General features: G+C 61.5%; 1 protein-coding gene across 1 annotated transcript; it reads left to right on the top strand.

The window, feature by feature from the left end:
- The first annotated feature begins 1703 nt into the window (after positions 1-1703).
- P3H4 (prolyl 3-hydroxylase family member 4 (inactive)) lies at positions 1704-13825 on the top strand. Its single transcript, XM_054014680.1, has 8 exons — positions 1704-2265; positions 6158-6307; positions 8147-8318; positions 9208-9336; positions 9936-10081; positions 10356-10439; positions 11019-11160; positions 12468-13825. The coding sequence occupies exons 1-8, from the start codon at positions 1783-1785 to the stop codon at positions 12479-12481; spliced, it is 1320 nt and encodes a 439-aa protein (XP_053870655.1). The 5' UTR covers positions 1704-1782; the 3' UTR covers positions 12482-13825.
- Positions 13826-16888: the final 3063 nt, after the last annotated feature.

Below are 16888 nucleotides of genomic sequence, written 5' to 3'. Positions count from 1 at the left end.
ACCTCTCTGTGTTCAACCCTTGGCACTGCCCAGCATACAGACTGGAAGGTCTTTGGGACAGAGACCTGGCCTTCAGACCTGTCTGCAAGGCCCCTGGCGCACTGCTGGCATTGTATAAATAATGTTTGCACCTGTACCCATCTGACAGCCCTGCAGGTCTCTGCTTCTGGGGACACGCACCCCCCTGGGCAGAGACATCAGACGGCACAGGGCCTGGCCTCCAAACAGGAGCTGAGTGGTCTGGCTGGCCCCTGGGCTGGCTCTGTGTGACTGTCACCCTTCAGATTGATCCCCAGCTGAAGATGCTGCTTCCACCCCCTTTGTCACAGCTGCAGCACTGTCCAGTGCGACACAACCATTCCCGCTCTAGCGCAACGGGCCGGGAGCCCGGCCCTGGGCTCCTTTGCGCAGTCACGCCTGGACCGGGCAGTTGTGGCCAGTCCCGTGAGCCCCTGACACGAATGTTTCTTAAACCCAGCGCAGCACTTTTCCAGCTAAAACTCACCCGCACGGAAAGCTCTGCCCCTGCCTGCCTGTGGGCTGCACGGGGAGGTTGAGGATGGACCCGATAATACTGTAAGTGCCGTGCGTCCCTGGGCGTGGTTGGGTCCCCGGGCGAGCGCAGCGTCGTCTCTCACACGGCAGCGTAATAAGGGGAGTAACAGAACCGGATCCCAGTTACTGTCTGGCCCCACCAGTCAGTGGGTCCTTCCCAGTGCTGCTCACCTGTTCCTTGGGCATGAGTGGCTGGGAGGGATGCACTGTGGATTTGGGCAGCGGTGGCTTGACCATGCGAACGTCCCCTCTAAGGCAACATACGTTCCATCAGAGCCGGCGCTAGCCATAAGGAGACTAAGCAATTTTAGGGCCCCAGTGGCTCAAGGGGCCCCTATTAATGATTAGTGTGTGTTGGGGGGGGGGGATATTCCTGCTTAGGGCCCCAGTGGGCCAGCACCAGCTCTGCACTCAATGTCCAGGGCACAGTGTGCCAGGGAGAAACGGGTGCAGGCGAGATCCTGGTGCCACAGACATCAGTGGCCACAATCCCATTGCCTGCCGTGGGGCCAGGGTCTCACCCAGCCGGGGCAGGACCATAAAGTGTGTAGTTTGTTTGTCTTTGTGACTGGTCAAAGCAAATCTTTATTTTAAGATGGGAGTTCCTTCTCTCTAAGGAGAAGTCGCACTGTTACAGGTGCTGACTTAAAATGTAAAATTATAAATGTTAAATTTCCTGATGGCACAATAAAATGGTCATCGTAATGTATTGGTCTCTTGGATGCACCATCTCCACGTTAACTCTTGTAATAGTGGAGCAGTCATTTAAAAAAATATATAATGTGTAGTGCAAGGCGCACACACTGGTGCAAGGAGCAAACTCATGCAAGGCACACACTGGTGCAAGGAGCAAACTTGTGCAAGGCGCACACACGGTGCAAGGAGCAAACTCATGCAAGGCCCGCACTGGTGCAAGGAGCAAACTCCTCCAAGGCCCACACACGGTGCAAGGAGCAAACTCGTGCAAGGCGCACACTGGTGCAAGGAGCAAACTCGTGCAAGGCACACACACGGTGCAAGGAGCAAACTCGTGCAAGGCGCACACACTGGTGCAAGGCGCAGCCGCCAGCTGCTGGCGGAGGCAGCACTAAGACCCCGCGGATCCGCCTGGCCCGGCCTCCTGCACTCCCCGCCTTTCCCCAGGCGAGACGCCGGCTGGTCCCCCAGGCTGGGCAGCTCCTTGCAGTGCGTGTGCGGCGCTGCGCGGCGCCGAGGAACCGGGCGGGTATGGAGCGGGGAGGCCGGCGGCTGCTGTTGCTGCTGCTGGCGGCGGCGGCGGCGCAGGGCCCCGCTCCGGCGGGCGCGCAGTACGAGGAGTACAGCTTCCGCGGCTTCCCGCAGTCCGAGCTGATGCCGCTGCAGAGCGCCTACGCCTACGCGCTGGAGCAGTACGAGGGGGAGCGCTGGAAGGAGAGCGCCCGCTCCCTGGAGGCCAGCCTGCGCCTCCACCGCCTGCTGCGCGACAGCGAGGCGCACTGCCACCGGGAGTGCGCGGGGGGCGCAGCGGGCGGCGCGCAGCCCGCGGCCGCGCAGGCGGAGGAGTGGGTCTGGGAGCTGGAGGTCTTCGGGCACGTCCTGCAGCGAGCCGCCTGCCTGCGGAGCTGCAAGCGCGGCCTGCCGGTCTTCCAGCTCCGCTACCCTCCGGCCGAGACCCTGCGCGACTTCCAGCGCCGCGCGCCCTACCAGTACCTGCACTACGCGCTCTTCAAGGTGAGCCGGGGGCGCAGGCTGCGCGCAAAGTATCCAGCCCCGTGGGCGTGGCAGCCAGTGGCCAGAGCGCCACTGACTCGCGTGGGTGAGGGGTTGAGCCTTCCCCGCCGGGCCCTGCACCTCAGCACGGCTGGAGCCAGAGGCGTTAGTGTTTTGGGGATGGGGGTGGGGACAGGACTGGGAGCCATTTTCAAACCAGGGTGCAAGGGATGTGCCTAGGGTGACCAGACAGCAAGGGTGAAAAATCGGGACAGGGTGGGGGGTAATAGGCACCAATATAAGACAAAGCCCTAAATATTGGGACTGTCCCTATAAAATCAGGACATCCGGTCACTCTAGATGTGCCTGGGAGCCTGCCTGCCCCATGTGTCCTGCTCTGGTCTCTGCCCGTCTCTCACCAAGTTGTTTCACTGTTTTGTCACCCCTTCCTAGGGCCTCCTGCCCGTTCAGTGTCTCCCCGACTCAGGCCCAATCCCTCACATTGGCCCACACGTGTGGCCTCCTGAAGTCTCGGGCACGGCTCGAATGAGGGTTTGCAGGACTGGGCCCTTTGGCTCCTCCAGGCAGGGGGCAGCATCTCGGTCTGCCCAGATTACGTTGTGGGTGTTTCACAGATAAGAAATCCTTGCAGGGCACTGGGGTCAGCCGACGATGGCCACAGCCCCTTCTGCCCTTGGCATCTGTGGGTCCCACAGGAGCCAGGTGCTGGGCAGAGAACAAGGTGCCCTCCCCCCCGTAGCCTCTGTGGGCTTGTGTGAATGTGAGCCGGTCCCCAGCCTGGAGGTCTGGCGCACTGGGGCCCTCTCGGTGTGGTCCCTTCCCAGCCGGAGCAGGAATGTGGCATGCGGGGTGTTTCCGGGTGCTTGGCCCAGTGGGTTTAAGGGGCACCCATCCCACTGCTGCGAGGGGACTGGCCAGCAGCCGTGTGCGTTGTGTGCTGTGTCGTTATTTCCTTTTCACAATCTGTGCTGCTTTTGAGCCCCATGGCATGGAGCAGCAGGCTCCGTGTCAGCAACTGGGACCAGCGTGTAGCTCTGCGCGCCAGGATGGAGTGTTAAAACCTTTGCCAGTTGCTTCTGGTCTTTTCTTTTCTCCTCTCCCCACCCCCTTCTCTCCTCCCCTTTCTCCCCACCCCCTTGGCCAGCCCTCCCCACAGCGGGAGCCAGGAAGCCCCCTGACTCGGATTTGCAGGAGGAATGCAAATGCCACGTCCCCTGTATCCAGAGCCGCAGAAGTCTGGGTGACTGCCGAGCACAGACCTGGGCAATAGACCCTGCAGGGATCCTTGGCCGGGGGGAGGGATAGAGCCGTCTTTTGGACCCATCGCTGGCTGCTGGTCCCTACAGTTTCACTGTCCCATTGGCCCTGTTAGCTCGGCCCTGCCCCCTCCGCTCCAGCTCTGCCATTCCTAGAAGGTAAAAGTTCCAAAACTTCTGTTTTCGGGGCAGCGTCTGTTTTCCCCTCGTAGCTCAAGGGAAAGGTCGTGTTCACTTCACTGGTTAGATGCAGTCGGTGCTGCCGTCTGCATGGCTGGAGTGGGGAGTCTGCTTCCTTTGGGGGTGGGGGGGGTCCTTTTGGGAAATCCCTCGACACCCCAGTGCTGGTGCATGCCCAGGCTGGGCAGGACTCAGTGTGCCGTAGTGTCCACCTGGCAGAAATGTTAATGCCTTTTGAAGAGCACAAGGAAAAAGGGAGAATCAAAGGGTTTGGCCCAGGGCTCCCAGTTGTGTGCATGCTCAAGAAGAGTTATTTGAACAGGCTGATGAAAGGGTTTTCCCTCGGGGTGGGGGGGCAAACAGGGGAGAAGACAAAAGGAAACGTAGTTTCGTTCTTTGCAGTCTTACCCACTGAGTTTGCTATAGAAGACTTCTGTGCGTCCTGATCTATCACCCACCTTTCTCCGCCCTGCAATTCTAGCTTCTCTTTCTGTTGGATTTGCCAGCAAAGCCGGGGGTGGCTGAGAGTCCAGTGGCCTGAGCAAAGGCCTTGGGAGTCAGCATCCCTCGGTTCTAATACGGGCTTTGACACCTACTTCTAGTGCAAGCTTGGGCAAGTCATGTTGACTCGCTCTGTGCCTCAGTTTCCCCATCTGTAAAGCAGGGATAATAAGTGGGGGGTGTAGCAGGGAGGGGTTGTGAGAATTAATTAGGTCTGATGCTGCGGAATACCATCGCGTGAGCCATGCTGTGGGTGACTTAGCCATTGCCAGAGTGGCACGGCTTCACTGGCTCCTGGAGTGCAAATGGATCCTTTAAGAGGATAGTTTGAAGTGCCGCAGTTTGAATCCAAGCTGCTATTTGCATGGGCCGTGCCGGGGGAGCCCCTGGGAGGAGTTGGTCTTTCGCAGTAGTTTGCTCGCGCTCTTGTGCACACTTGGATTTACTGGCTAATTTCCTCCAGGCCAAAGATGCGAGGCTCCCACAGTGGGATAGTCTGTCCTTCCTGCTAACGTAACCCCTCAGCCTCGCCAGCCACACCTCCGGCTGCGGGGTTTCAGCCTGGAATCGCAGAGTCTGAGGCTTGGTGACGCTGGGGCAGTCAGGACGGCTGGCAGGAGTCCCAGCCAGGGGGCCTATAGGCCGATAGGCAGGAACAATCTGAGGTGCAATTAGACGTGATTGACCTGAGAAACACCCCTAATCTGTGGCCGCCTGGGCCCCAGAATCCCTTGGGAACCTGGCTGAAAATTACAGACGCGAGAGGGTAACGTTAGGCTCCAAACTCCATGTTTAGGGACCCAACCAGACGTGGCCTGATTGGCCAAAGGGCTGAGCAGCTCCAGGTCCTATTGAACTGCAGAGGGGTGGAGGGGGCAGATTTCCCTGCATCGGTGCCACAGGATGGGGGCCCACAATATGTCACCAGGATTCATTGGCTTTTTTATCGTCTGGTTCTGCCCGTCGGCTGCTGCCGGCGGGGGATTCGCCCCAGGGCTGCTGCTGATCCAAGCTCCACGTTGTCTGATTCCCGCCGGGAAAGGTCCCTGGACCCGCACTGGGCTCTTTTTGCATCGCTCGCTCTGCCAGCCGCCTCGGCCTGGCGATCCCATGAGATCACTTGCAGCTCGGCTGGGTTAGCAGCCAGAATATTAGCAGCATGCCGCGCTGCCTCCTGCACGAGAAGATTGAGCGTGTCCCGGCTACTTGGGGGCGAATAAAGGAGCCAGTGTATTCCAGACCAGAGCGCCGGAGAGCTGCTTTCCCGCATTCGGTCTGGTATGGTCTCGGGGTGTGAAAGAAACACCAGGAGGGGAGGGATGGTCTAGGGGCTAATACAGTGGCCTGGGATTGAGGAGAGGTGGGTTGAGATCGTGGCTCTGCGTCAGTCTCTTTGCGTCTGTCACAAGGAGACACGTTTTCAGAACCTCAGTAGGAGCAGATGTTTCTGTGGGGCCTAGAAAGCAGGGACCGGCGGACGGGTGCCGAACCCTGCTTAGAAATCTCTCCAGCCATGGCAATTCCACTAGCCCCCTGGCTGAGCGGCTCTTGGGGCGTGTCCGCCCTCCCAAATCGTATCTCCGTCGCTGCAGCGGTGTAGGTGAAGCAGACAAGCCCGTGGGGTGGACGCTGTTGGACTGGTATAGTGGTGTTATCCTGGGATAGCTTAGCCCCCTGTGGGAAGGGGAAGAAGCCATGTGAGTATAAAGCCCTATGACCCGGAATACCTGTGTCCGGGCTGTGGGATTGTGCTGCGCTAGCTAGGCCGGGATGACTGAATCCGGACAGCTTGGGTGTAGGCAGTTAGGAGCCGTGTGGATTTTCTGGGCCGGTGGCTGGCCGGAGCGGAGACGCTGAGCCCTGCGTGGAGCTGCCGTGAACCCCGGGACTGAGCTCACTGGGATGGCCGGGAGAGACCCCGGTTGCAGTGTCGTGCGACTCTCTCCCTCTCTCAGGCCAATAAGGTGGAAAAAGCCGTGTCTGCTGCTCACACCTTCCTGCAGAAGAATCCCAAGCACGAGATGACGCTGAAGTACATGAACTATTACAGAACCATGCTGGACGTGGACGAGTACCTCGTGGACTTGGAGGCCCAGCCCTACGAAGTGAGTGCGTCCCCAGGGGGCCAGGCTGGGATAAGGGGGATGCGGGTCGGGATTGGGAGGCATCAGCAGAGCTGTGGGCCGGGAGTGAGGACAATGACAGAGCTGGGTGGGGGGGTGACCATGCCTGGAATGGGGGGCTGCAGGTCAGGTTTGGGGTGCCTCAAGGATGATCTGGGGAGGAAGCTTTGACGGATTATCTCTGCATCGTGCCTGGCCCTGGCCACCCTGGTCTGTCTGAGCCTCGCCCCCCCGAGGGGTAGTGGTAACTGTGAAGCTGTTGCTTTCAGAGCCGCAGGGGGGGCCGTGCTGGGTCCTGTCCCGTCGCTGGCTGTTCCTGCGGCTGACGGAGGCAGGCTGGGCCCTAGGCTGCAGCTCATTCTGCTCCAGCTCTTGCCGTGAGCTCCCATCTGTGGCAGGACCACGGGGAGGGAGGCGTTCACTGCCCGCAGTTACACCCGTATTTCCCGGGCTCTGCTCGGAGGCCCTGTCTGCTCCTCGTCTCCGGAGCGGGGTGGGGAGCTAGGCTGGAACACCCCCTGGAATCAGGTTGTGACGGCCGGGTCCCAGGCTAATGCCGGGAGCCAGATCCAGCCCTTGTGTAGGGATGCGCAGCTCCCAGCAGAGGGCGTTCACACTGGGACCTGCCAGCCCACCTACACCAGGAGAACTTAGTGGAGCGCCAGCGCTGCTGGCGTTGGGCTTCGGACCAGCTGTCTGCTCAGCGCGCGACACTTCTGGGTGCTCTCCAGTCCGCGCTGGGGGCAGGATCTGGGTTCCTTAGGAGACTTCTGTGCTCATGCCTGTCCCCGTCCCCGTGGGCTGCTGTCATGCAGACAGCTGGGGCAGTTTGTGCACAAGCTGGGCCCTGCTGGGAATTCGGCCCATGCAGAACGCAAGGCGCCGGGGGTGACTCGAGTGATACAGAAATCAAGAGGGACTCGGTCAGTGTAGCAGAAATCCACGTATCCGGAGTGGGTGGGGAGCTAGGCTGGGACACCCCCTGGAAACTGGTTGTGACGTCTCAGTCCCAGGCTAATGCCGGGAGCCAGATTCAGCTCTCATGTAGGTGTGTAACGTCTCAGGTGCAGAAATCCTTTCTGTCGGGGGGGCCCAAAACTGGATGAAATACTCCAGATGGTGAGGCCACATCTGGAGGACTGCGTCCAGATTTGGGCCCCCCACTACAGAAGGGATGTGGACAAATTGGAGAGAGCCCAGCAGTGGGCAACAAACATGATTAGGGGGCTGGGGCACATGACTTATGAGGACAGGCTGAGGGAACTGGGATTGTTTAGTCTGCAGAAGAGAAGAGTGAGGGGGGATTTGATAGCTGCTTTCAACTACCTGAACGGGGGTTCCAAAGAGGATGGAGCTCGGCTGTTCTCAGTGGTGGCAGATGACAGAACAAGGAGTAATGGTCTCAAGTTGCAGTGGGGGAGGTCTAGGTTGGATATTAGGAAAAACTTTTTCACTCGGAGGGTGGTGAAGCACTGGAATGGGTTCCCTAGGGAGGTGGTGGAATCTCCTTCCTTAGAGGTTTTTAAGGCCCAGCTTGACAAAGCCCTGGCTGGGATGATTTAGTTGGGATTGGTCCTGCTTTGAGCGGGGGGTTGGACTAGATACCTCCTGAGGTCCCTTCCAGCCCTGATATTCTGTGATACCTGGGCCTGGGGCAGGGCCTTCTGCTCATGGCTGAATTCCAGGCAGCCCCCGTCAAAGCCCCGGCCCTCGTGCTGACCAGGAGGAGATGGCCGAGGGGCTGGATCTGCCCCCTTTCCCGCTGCGGTGAGGGCCTGGCGGGGGCCCACCCGTGACGCGGGGCTGTTCCGATCCCTGCAGACGGCGTTCGTGCGCTCGGTGAAGCTGTATAACAGTGGGGATTTCCGGAGCAGCATCGCAGACATGGAGCACGCGCTGGTGGAGTATTACAAAGCCTATGAGAACTGCCTGGCCGGCTGCGAGGGCGCCTACGAGCTGCGGGAGTTCAAAGACTTCTACCCGGCTATTGCAGGTGGGGGTACCTCACGGAGCCACGGGGCGGGCTCTGCTGCCGGGCGCTGGGGAGAAGTGGCCAAGAAGTGACCGACGGAAGCCGCTGTGTCCCCCGAGCTGCCTGTTTCCCGTTCACACACGTGTGTGGGTCCCCGGGGGCAGGTGGCTCCCCACAGAGGCTCCCCGGGGCCTGGCGTGACGTGGGGGGTAGCCAGATGCCCCCTAAGGTGGGGCTGAGGACGGGGCCCTTATGGGGGTGCAGGGAGCTCAGCCCACTGCTGCCTAGGTCACCTGTGCTCCCAGGATGCGCAGAGGAGTCTGTCTCCGGGGCTGTGGATCCGGCGTTTTTGCTGGGTTCAGGGAGGGGGGAGCTCCCATCCCCTCCACCCCCAAAGGATCGGTCCATACAATGGCTATGAGCCAGGCAGGGATGGTGTCCCTAGCCTCTGTTTGCCAGAAGCTGGAAATGGGCGACAGGGGATGGGTCACTGGATGATTCCCTGTTCTGTTCATTCCCTCTGGGGCACCTGGCATTGGCCACGGTCGGAGGACAGGACACTGGGCTAGATGGACCCTTGGTCTGACCCAGCCTGGCCGCTCTTATGTAAAGGGGAGGGACACAGACCATTTGCCTGGCTGCGGGCGACAGCGAGAGCATCGGGGTGGGGGTGGTTCAAACCAGCCGGTCCTAGAAACCCCAGAGGCGTGGCAGAGAGATGAGCCTCTTGCACTGTGGCACAAGCCGCCCCATAAGTGATGGGTCAGGGAGAAACTTCCCCGTGCGGCAGGTTATCCCACCATCAGCTGCTGGGGGGCTCGTCTCCCTGGGTAGCAGGGGCCGGCGGCTGTGGGCGAGGGCGGCCGGGGCCTGGGGATGCCGGGCCGGCGTGACGGGCGTTTCCTCCCAGATCACTTCGTGGACGTGCTGCAGTGCAAGGTGGACTGCGAGGCCGACCTGACGCCCAACGTGGGCGGGTACTTCGTGGAGAAGTTCGTGGCCACCATGTACCACTACCTGCAGTTCGCCTATTACAAGCGTGAGTCCCCGGGGCCACGTCCTGGTTTGCTGGTCCTCGCCGGGAGGTGTGGGGGGAGGCAGACTGGGTGGGCAGTGGGGGGCAGGGGCTTAGACCCCAGAGCAGCAGGGAATGATCCCCTCCCCCATGCACCCTTGCCTGTTTTTGCCCCCTCCATCTGCAGCTAGCACCTGAGCACCTCAGAGCCTCTCTCCTATTGGGGGTCGCCCTGCCCCACACCCCTCAATGCTGTGTGAGGGGTGCCCCTCGTCTGTCTGGAGTGGGGGGCCTTGCCCCATGGCCCCTTGTGCCGTGAGGGGTTAGAATCAGAGAGGCCTCGTGTTGGGCGGTCCTTGTGCAGTGGGGGGCTCTCTGTACCCCATGGCCCCCACTCACGCCTGACTCTGGTGCAGTGGGGGGGTCTCTGTGCCCCATGCCCCCCACTCACGCCTGGTTCTGATGCAGTGGGGGGGTCTCTGTGCCCCACGCCCCCCACTCACGCCTGACTCTGGTGCAGTGGGGGGGTCTCTGTGCCCCATGCTCCCACTCACGCCTGGCTCTGGTGCAGTGGGGGGGTCTCTATGCCCCCCCCCCCCCACTCACACCTGGCTCTGGTGCAGTGAACGACGTGAAGAACGCGGTGCAGAGCGTCTCCAGCTACATGCTCTTTGACCCGGCGGACGAGGTGATGCAGCAGAACCTGGTTTATTATCGCTTCTACCGCGAGCGCTGGCACCTGGAGGATGACGACTTCAGTCCCCGCCCGGTGAGGGGTCCGGGGGGCTGTGGGAAGGGCAGATTCATGGAGCCCATCAGTGGCTCAGTCCTCGGCTCCAGGAGAGGCTGTACCACCATCTCGGGGTCTGGGGGAGCCAGGGAGGGTGGGGTGAGCCCAGCTCCTGGAGATGGGGAGCCTGGAACTGCTCTCGTGGCTGATTCGGGGCCCTGCAGGGGGTTTCCCCTCCCACCTGTCCCTGGGAACAGCTCCTGGCCGTGGGGGTGGCAGTGAGGCTGATGTGCCCCCTCCTGTTCCCTCCAAGGAGGCGCTGCAGTATCACAACCAGACGGCCGTGCAGACGAAGTTGCTGGACTTTGCCAAGCTGTATCTGCAGGCTGACGACGAGGTGAGCTGGGGCTGGGGCAGCTGCTGAAGATGGGGGTGGGGGCTGGGGTGAGAGGAGCCCCCCCATTCAGCTTTCTGCTGCTGGAATCCTCTGGGCTGGGACCTGAGCAGGACTGGGCCACGTCGCTGTTTGGATGGGAGCCCTGGGCTGTGCTGATTCAGTAACGGCCGCTTGATAGCGGCACCCAGCGCTGCTGGGCCCCACCCCAGAGCTGGCTGCATTTTGGCGCTGGGGGAAATGAGCCCTGTGCACCTTGCTGATACGAACAGGTCTAAGGCATTGGCTGAGCGGGTGGCTTCGGAAAGGTCTCCCCAGGGGAGAAGCAAGGCGTGCCCATTGAAACGAGGCTGCCCGAAGCCCTGGAGAGCGGGGGGGCGGCGATTCGGCACTGGCTCCTGCCAGGGGGGCTCTGGAGAGTGGAGTCCAGGGGCGATCCCACACCGGTTCCTATGGAGGGAGGGGTAGACTGTCCCCTTCCCACTGGGCCTTCTCCAGCTCTGCTGAGCAAAGCCCAGGGGCTGGGCTCTAGGGGACAGGCCTGCCAAGGGCGGTGACGGCTTCTCCCTCCCTGTGCTGCAGATGGAGCTGGCTGAGGGCACGGAGCCGGACGGGCAGGACCTGCCCTCGGACAGCGAGTTTGACGGCCTAGGCGACTACGAGGAGGGATTTTTCGCTGAGTGGTGGCAGGAGCCCAAGTCCAAAGGGGACAAAGCCGACCAAGGTTACTGACGGCAGGCTCCCGCCGCCTCCCAGGGCCTGTGACGCTGTGGGGGGGGAGAGGGCAGCCACAGGCTCCCCTTGCCCCATGGACGCAGGCCAGGTGGCTCCTGGGGTGACAGCACAGCCTGGCCACCTCCTCAGTAGAGCCCCCCACTGGCTGCCCCCTTCGGGAGAGGCCCCAGGGCTGACGGCTGTGGAGATGCCCTTCTCCTCCTGCCCTGGAGGGCCCCGGCCCAGGGCAGGGCTGAGGCGGTGGGGGATGGCATGGGGGGAGCTTGCGTTACCTGTGCCCACGCTCCAGCCTCTCTCACCAGCACTACGGGCCTGATCCTGAGCGGTGCTGAGTGCCCCCATCTCCCCATGGGGGGTCGCCATCATAGACCAGCAACCCCCCGCGCCTCCCGCCGGAGCACAAAGGACCCTGCTCGAGGCAAGGAGAGCAAAGTCTGCAGGCTGGCCAACCCCCCTCTGCAGGGCTGCTGCTTCCCCCAAGGGCCTTCGTTATGCTAACGAGGCTTGCTCGGGTGCCTGTGCAGGGCTGGGCTCTCTCCTCCCTCCCCTTTTCCTGCCTGGCTGCCTCTGTCCTGTCCGGGTGTGATTCCAGCGGGGTCTGTCTGCCTGGCTCTGGCAGTGACGTGCGCTTGTGGGCGGCCTCTGCCGTCTACGGCTGTCGCTGAGGCCTCCCTCCCGCCCCAAGCCTGGAGCTGCAAGACCCTGGGGCAGGGGCAGGCACCATACTGCACAGCTGGGAATTTCTTCCGTTGGCATTGCCCATGGTGACTGAGGGGGGTGGGGTGTTATCATCCCCCAGCTCCATGAGCCTGGGTGAACCAGCAGCTTTGCCCCTAAGCTCCGGACCAAGCAGGAGATGATGGATCAGCCGGCGTTTGCCAGCTGCAGAAGTACGCCTGGTCTGCAGGACGCTAGATCCAGGCCAGGTGAGCCGTGAGCTGCCTCTGCGGCTCTGCCGTGTATAAACACAGGCTCACGGGCCGGGACCTTTCTGCCTTTGCCTTTTGTACCTAAACCCCGTCTGCATGGCCCGCGCTCCGGGCCTCCTGCTCACGCTCTGCTCCCTCCAGAAGGGACTGCCCAGCACTTCTGTCTCCACTCTCCTCTCCGCCAAGGCCCCAGGTTCATGCTCGGCACCGGCTGGGGGGGCCCAAGACAGTCCCATTGGAGGAGCTGCTTGGCACTCCTGGCCAACGCAGGGCAGTTCCTGAGACGTGGCGGGCACAGACCCTCCTAGCCCGGTGCCCCGACATGCAGCCGGGCCCGCCCCTAACGGTAGCTCTTCTTTGTTTGCAGAGAGGATCCGATGAGCAGCATTCACGGGGGCCAAGTGGCATCTACCCCAACAGCCCTTCAGCCCCATCATCTCACCTGGGTCTAGGCCAAAGGGGCCGGGGGGCTGATGGCCCCAAATAACCTCTCCCTGTGGGAGCTGGGGGGCCAGGACCGCCCCAGGAGCAGGACGTGGGACTCCCCAGGCTCTGCCATGTATAAACACAAGCTCGCCCGGGGATCCCAACAGCCGGGACCTTTCTGCCTTTGCCTTTTGTGCCTAAACCTTCTTAAATAATTCATGGACCCCTCGATCCCATTGGCTGAGCTCCGGCACCTGTGAACCAATCCCAAGCGTCGCCTGCTCTTCCCACGAGGCCTCACTTCACAGTACTTGAATAACAGCCCCCCCTTCTGCTAACACGTGAGAACCCCAGGACCAGCCCCTGCTGTGCTGGGCCCCCTGGCTGGATAACGAGGCTCCTTGGGGCGGGGCGGGCTGGGGGTGAATGGGAAATGGCCTCTCTGGGCCACTAACACACATGCTGGGTGAAGACCTTGCGGCTCCCTGAACTATCACTCCCGTTGTGTCGTCCCCCCGCTGTGTGTGGAGGAGAAAATTCCTCCTGTGGTTCGGGAGAAGTTGGGAACCTGCGCTGGAGCCATTTGGGATTTGCCTGTAAACCTCCCCACGGCTGGCAGTCTTGCAGGGGAGGGGCAGGAAGTGGCAGACAGGGACGGATATGGCTTGGTTTGAATTGTCTTGATCCCTTTCTGGTGGTGGAGTGGGCCAGTGAGAGTCAGACACAGCGTGGGCAGGGGCTGGGCAAATCCCCTTCCCTCCCCGTGTATCCCAGTCCTGCCCCCTGCTATCCCAGGCCCGGGCTCCCCTGCATCTGTGCTGGTGCTCTCAATTCCAACCCACAGCCCCCTGCTAGCCCAGTCCTTCCCCAGCCCCAGTGCCCCTCCACCCTGAACTGCAGCCCCCTGCCGTTCCAGCCCTGGGGTTTTGTCCGGCACACGCCGAACGGTGCCTTGTGCAGTGGTGGTTACGGTGTGTGTAAATCTCTCAGCGTTCAGGGCCTATGGAGGAGCCCCGCTAAACTCGTTCCACTGGTGACCCGAGCTGCATTGGAGCGGTGACTGCTTGCATGGCGAGGGAGGCAGTTGCCCCCTGCTCCAGGGGCTGCACATCAGCTGCAGCTGGCAGCCTATGGCGCTGGGGCTGCCTGGTGGCGCTCGGCCACCCCGAGTGCTTTGGCGTCTCTCACAAGACCAGCCCTTGGTGTGAGGTTATTCTCCGTTAATTTAATGGTTCCTGCCTTGGACAGTTCCTTTTTATATTTGTGCTAAACTTTAATAAAATCCGGATGGGTCCTTTCCCTGCTGCCTGGCGGATTCTCCATCACGCAGGGGCTTTAAATCCACGCTGGTGTGGTGGGGGTGTTTGAAGGGCGGTGTGACAGCTCCACCCCCGGTCAGCAGAGAGGTCAAGCACTGCATGGGCCATGGCGACTGACCTGCCCTTGTCCTACCCCGGTCCCTGAACTCGGCAGGAATCACTGGGTGGGATTCGCCGGTATGTGTGGTGCAGGTCAGGCCTGATGGGTGCTGTTGTCATGTCGGGGTCACCAATGTCAGACGCCACCGGCGTGGTGCTCTGCTCTATCCAATGTTGATAACAGTCGGCTGCGTGCGTGTTCCCTCTGTGTGCTGCCCCGGCACTGCGCAGATCGCTGACGCAGCAGACCCCGAGAACCCCCAATGACCACAGACTCCGATAAGGTACGAAGGCACCCGGCCAGGTTTATTGTCAAATGAAGCACCGTCTCTAGCTCCCCGGATCAGATGTCTACAGTTCTGCTAGTACAGATGTGCTCCCTGACAATGGACCGGCTCAGTCTGTGGCAGGACTCACCACTGCCCCCTAGACCGGACAAAGACACCGCCCTGGGGCTGCGTTCTTATACACAGGTACAAACAAGTTACGTGTCTCTCCTGATGTATTGAGGTACAACCACCCTACGGAGTAAGGTACAACTCTACGCAGTACGGTGCTGCCTCACCTTATGCATGTTGGTTCCCCACTCCATCCATCATATTCCCCTTTTGCCCCTGTCCTTGTTATCTGTGTGGATTGTGCAAGTATCGGAGTAGTCTGGTACCAGCAGGGGCTATGTTTATATCGCTAGTGTCCAGTACGTTTTAGGTATGTGTATTTGTGCACCATCAGCCCTTTCCTTGCCAGCTTCTGTGAGCAGGGCCTGCCTCTGGTTCACAGCTTAACTTTGCTTTATGTTAGCAAAGCCTTGACCATTACTTTAGGCCTCATACCGGGCCTCTGATACCGAGGGTATGTGTTTCAGGGCCTCATCTTTTGACAGGTGTAATGCTCCCTTTGGCCGCAGCATGACCCCACAGTGCCCCTATTTCCCACCCCATCACCCAGCCGGGGCACAGCAGAGCCGGAAGGGGCAGGAGAGTGAACCCGAGCAGAAGGTTGTGAGCCCGAACCTCACCCCCCTGGAGAATGCCAGAGCTCTGGCAGCTACCCAGGGGCAGGGACTGCTGGGGGCAGAGCAGGCACCTGGCGGGGGGGACTCCACTCCCCACAGATAAATTATCCATCCCCCGGCTGACAATTGAGGCCTGGCCCCTAGGTTTCCACTGCTCCCCACTAGGTGGCGCTGTGAGCCTTGAGACCAGGTGGGGAAGGTTGCTGTGGCTGGGGTGTGTCGCCCTGAACCCCACTGCGCTGCTCGCTGGGGCAGGGAGCCTCAGGCGTGGCAGAAGCTCCTGTAGGGACCGAGGCGGTAGCTAGGGGCCTCTTGTGTCTCTAATACCTAGTGTGGGCTCCTGCTTCTGGTGGGATCTGGGGGATGCAGCCTGAGGGCCTGGGCCCAAGGCAGCAGGAGAGGGGCAAAGGGAGCCAGTAGGTCTGGTGCTTTGATGCCCTGGGGCTGCCCCATGCTGAGGAACAGGGCCTGGAGAGATGCTGGGGTCCCGCCCGGGAGGAGCTGGCAGAGAGCATTGGGAGACACTCGGGGCAGGGACTGTGTACAGCCCGATGCCTCAGACCCTGGAGGGATCCTGCCGGGCAGGGCTGGGGTGCTTGGGGCCGAGGGGAGCTTGCCCCCTTCGCACCTGCTCCCTCTGGCTGGCGCAGAAGCCAGCCCCTTTGTCTGAGCCGCATTCCCTGAGGATCCTTCCCTTCCCCCTGATGGCTACGACCCTCCCGGGGGGCTACTAGGCTCCCGGCCCAGCGCAGGTGCCAGGCATTTGCTGGCTGTCAAATGTGTCCAGACCCGGGGGGGCTGGAACAATGTGTACAGTGGGGGGGCTGAGAGCCACTGAACCAAACTAAACCCTGGATATAATGGAATCCACTTCAAGCCAGGGGGTGTGGCAGCCCCCCCCCCAGTTCCAGCACCTCTGGTCCAGACAGGGAAGCCCGAGCTTCCAACAGTGGCCTCTCCGCTGGGGCTCCAGTTCCCGGGTGCTCCATGAGGGCCGGTCCCAAGGCAGCTGTGGGCGCTTGGCCTCTCTGATCTCCAGGCCGCAGGTTGGGCACCTGCCCGATTTGCCACTTGTGGAACTGTGGGGGCTCCAGCCTCTTCCTTTGTCTGCAGGAGGCCCATGGCCCGTGGACTCCCCCGGCACAGGCAGGCCCGGCTGCTCTTTGCCACCCTCTTGTGGGATGAGCCACGGCGTGGGGGAGGGGAGGTGGCCCCTCCCAGACTCACAAACATCTGACTCACCTGTGCCTGGGCGGGCCACTGTAACCTGTGTGTCCTGTTCCCTGCCCCACCCGCTGTGCATAGCCCAGCCCCGCCCCGAGGGCTCGGCAGTGGCCTGTGACCCTGGGATGGGTCCTGGGAGCATGGCCCATGCTGGGAGCCAAGGGCCAGCCGGGGAAGCAGGGGTAGCATTGGCCTTGGTTTGGGTGCTTGGTTTTCAACGGGCCAGGGGGAAATGTGGTAACTTCGCAGTCGCTGGGTAAGCGCTGGGCCCCACCCCGCCCAGCTGGGCTCGCTGCAGCCCTGAGGACCCATCCCGTTCCTTACATCCCGGTCCCTATGCTCCAGGGGCGCTTTGCTGCAGCCTGATACTGGGCATTCAAACTTGCAGGGACACGTTCCCCTTCCTGGACGCGATCTCTGCCGGCCGCACTCCCCGTGAGTCCCAGTGTCTAGCTGCCCTGTGTCCTGGGGGGGGTGGATAGCAGTTACCGCCCCCCCACCCGCCCATCTGGGAGGTGGAACACACTGTGCTCCAGATATTTTCTGCTCTCCTGGGCCCATGGGGCAGACTCGGGTACAGGGGCTGGAACTCACTGTTCTCTGCTCCCCAGCAGCCTTGGGGCTGCTCTAGTTTTGCTAGGGGAGGGGGCACGGCCCTGCCTAGCCCCGGAACATGGGGAGCGTAAGGGTGGCCCCCACATCACT

The sequence above is a fragment of the Malaclemys terrapin genome, chromosome 25, assembly GCF_027887155.1.
Source record: "Malaclemys terrapin pileata isolate rMalTer1 chromosome 25, rMalTer1.hap1, whole genome shotgun sequence".
Taxonomy (NCBI): domain Eukaryota; kingdom Metazoa; phylum Chordata; order Testudines; family Emydidae; genus Malaclemys; species Malaclemys terrapin.
This window is presented reverse-complemented; position numbering and strand designations above follow the sequence as displayed.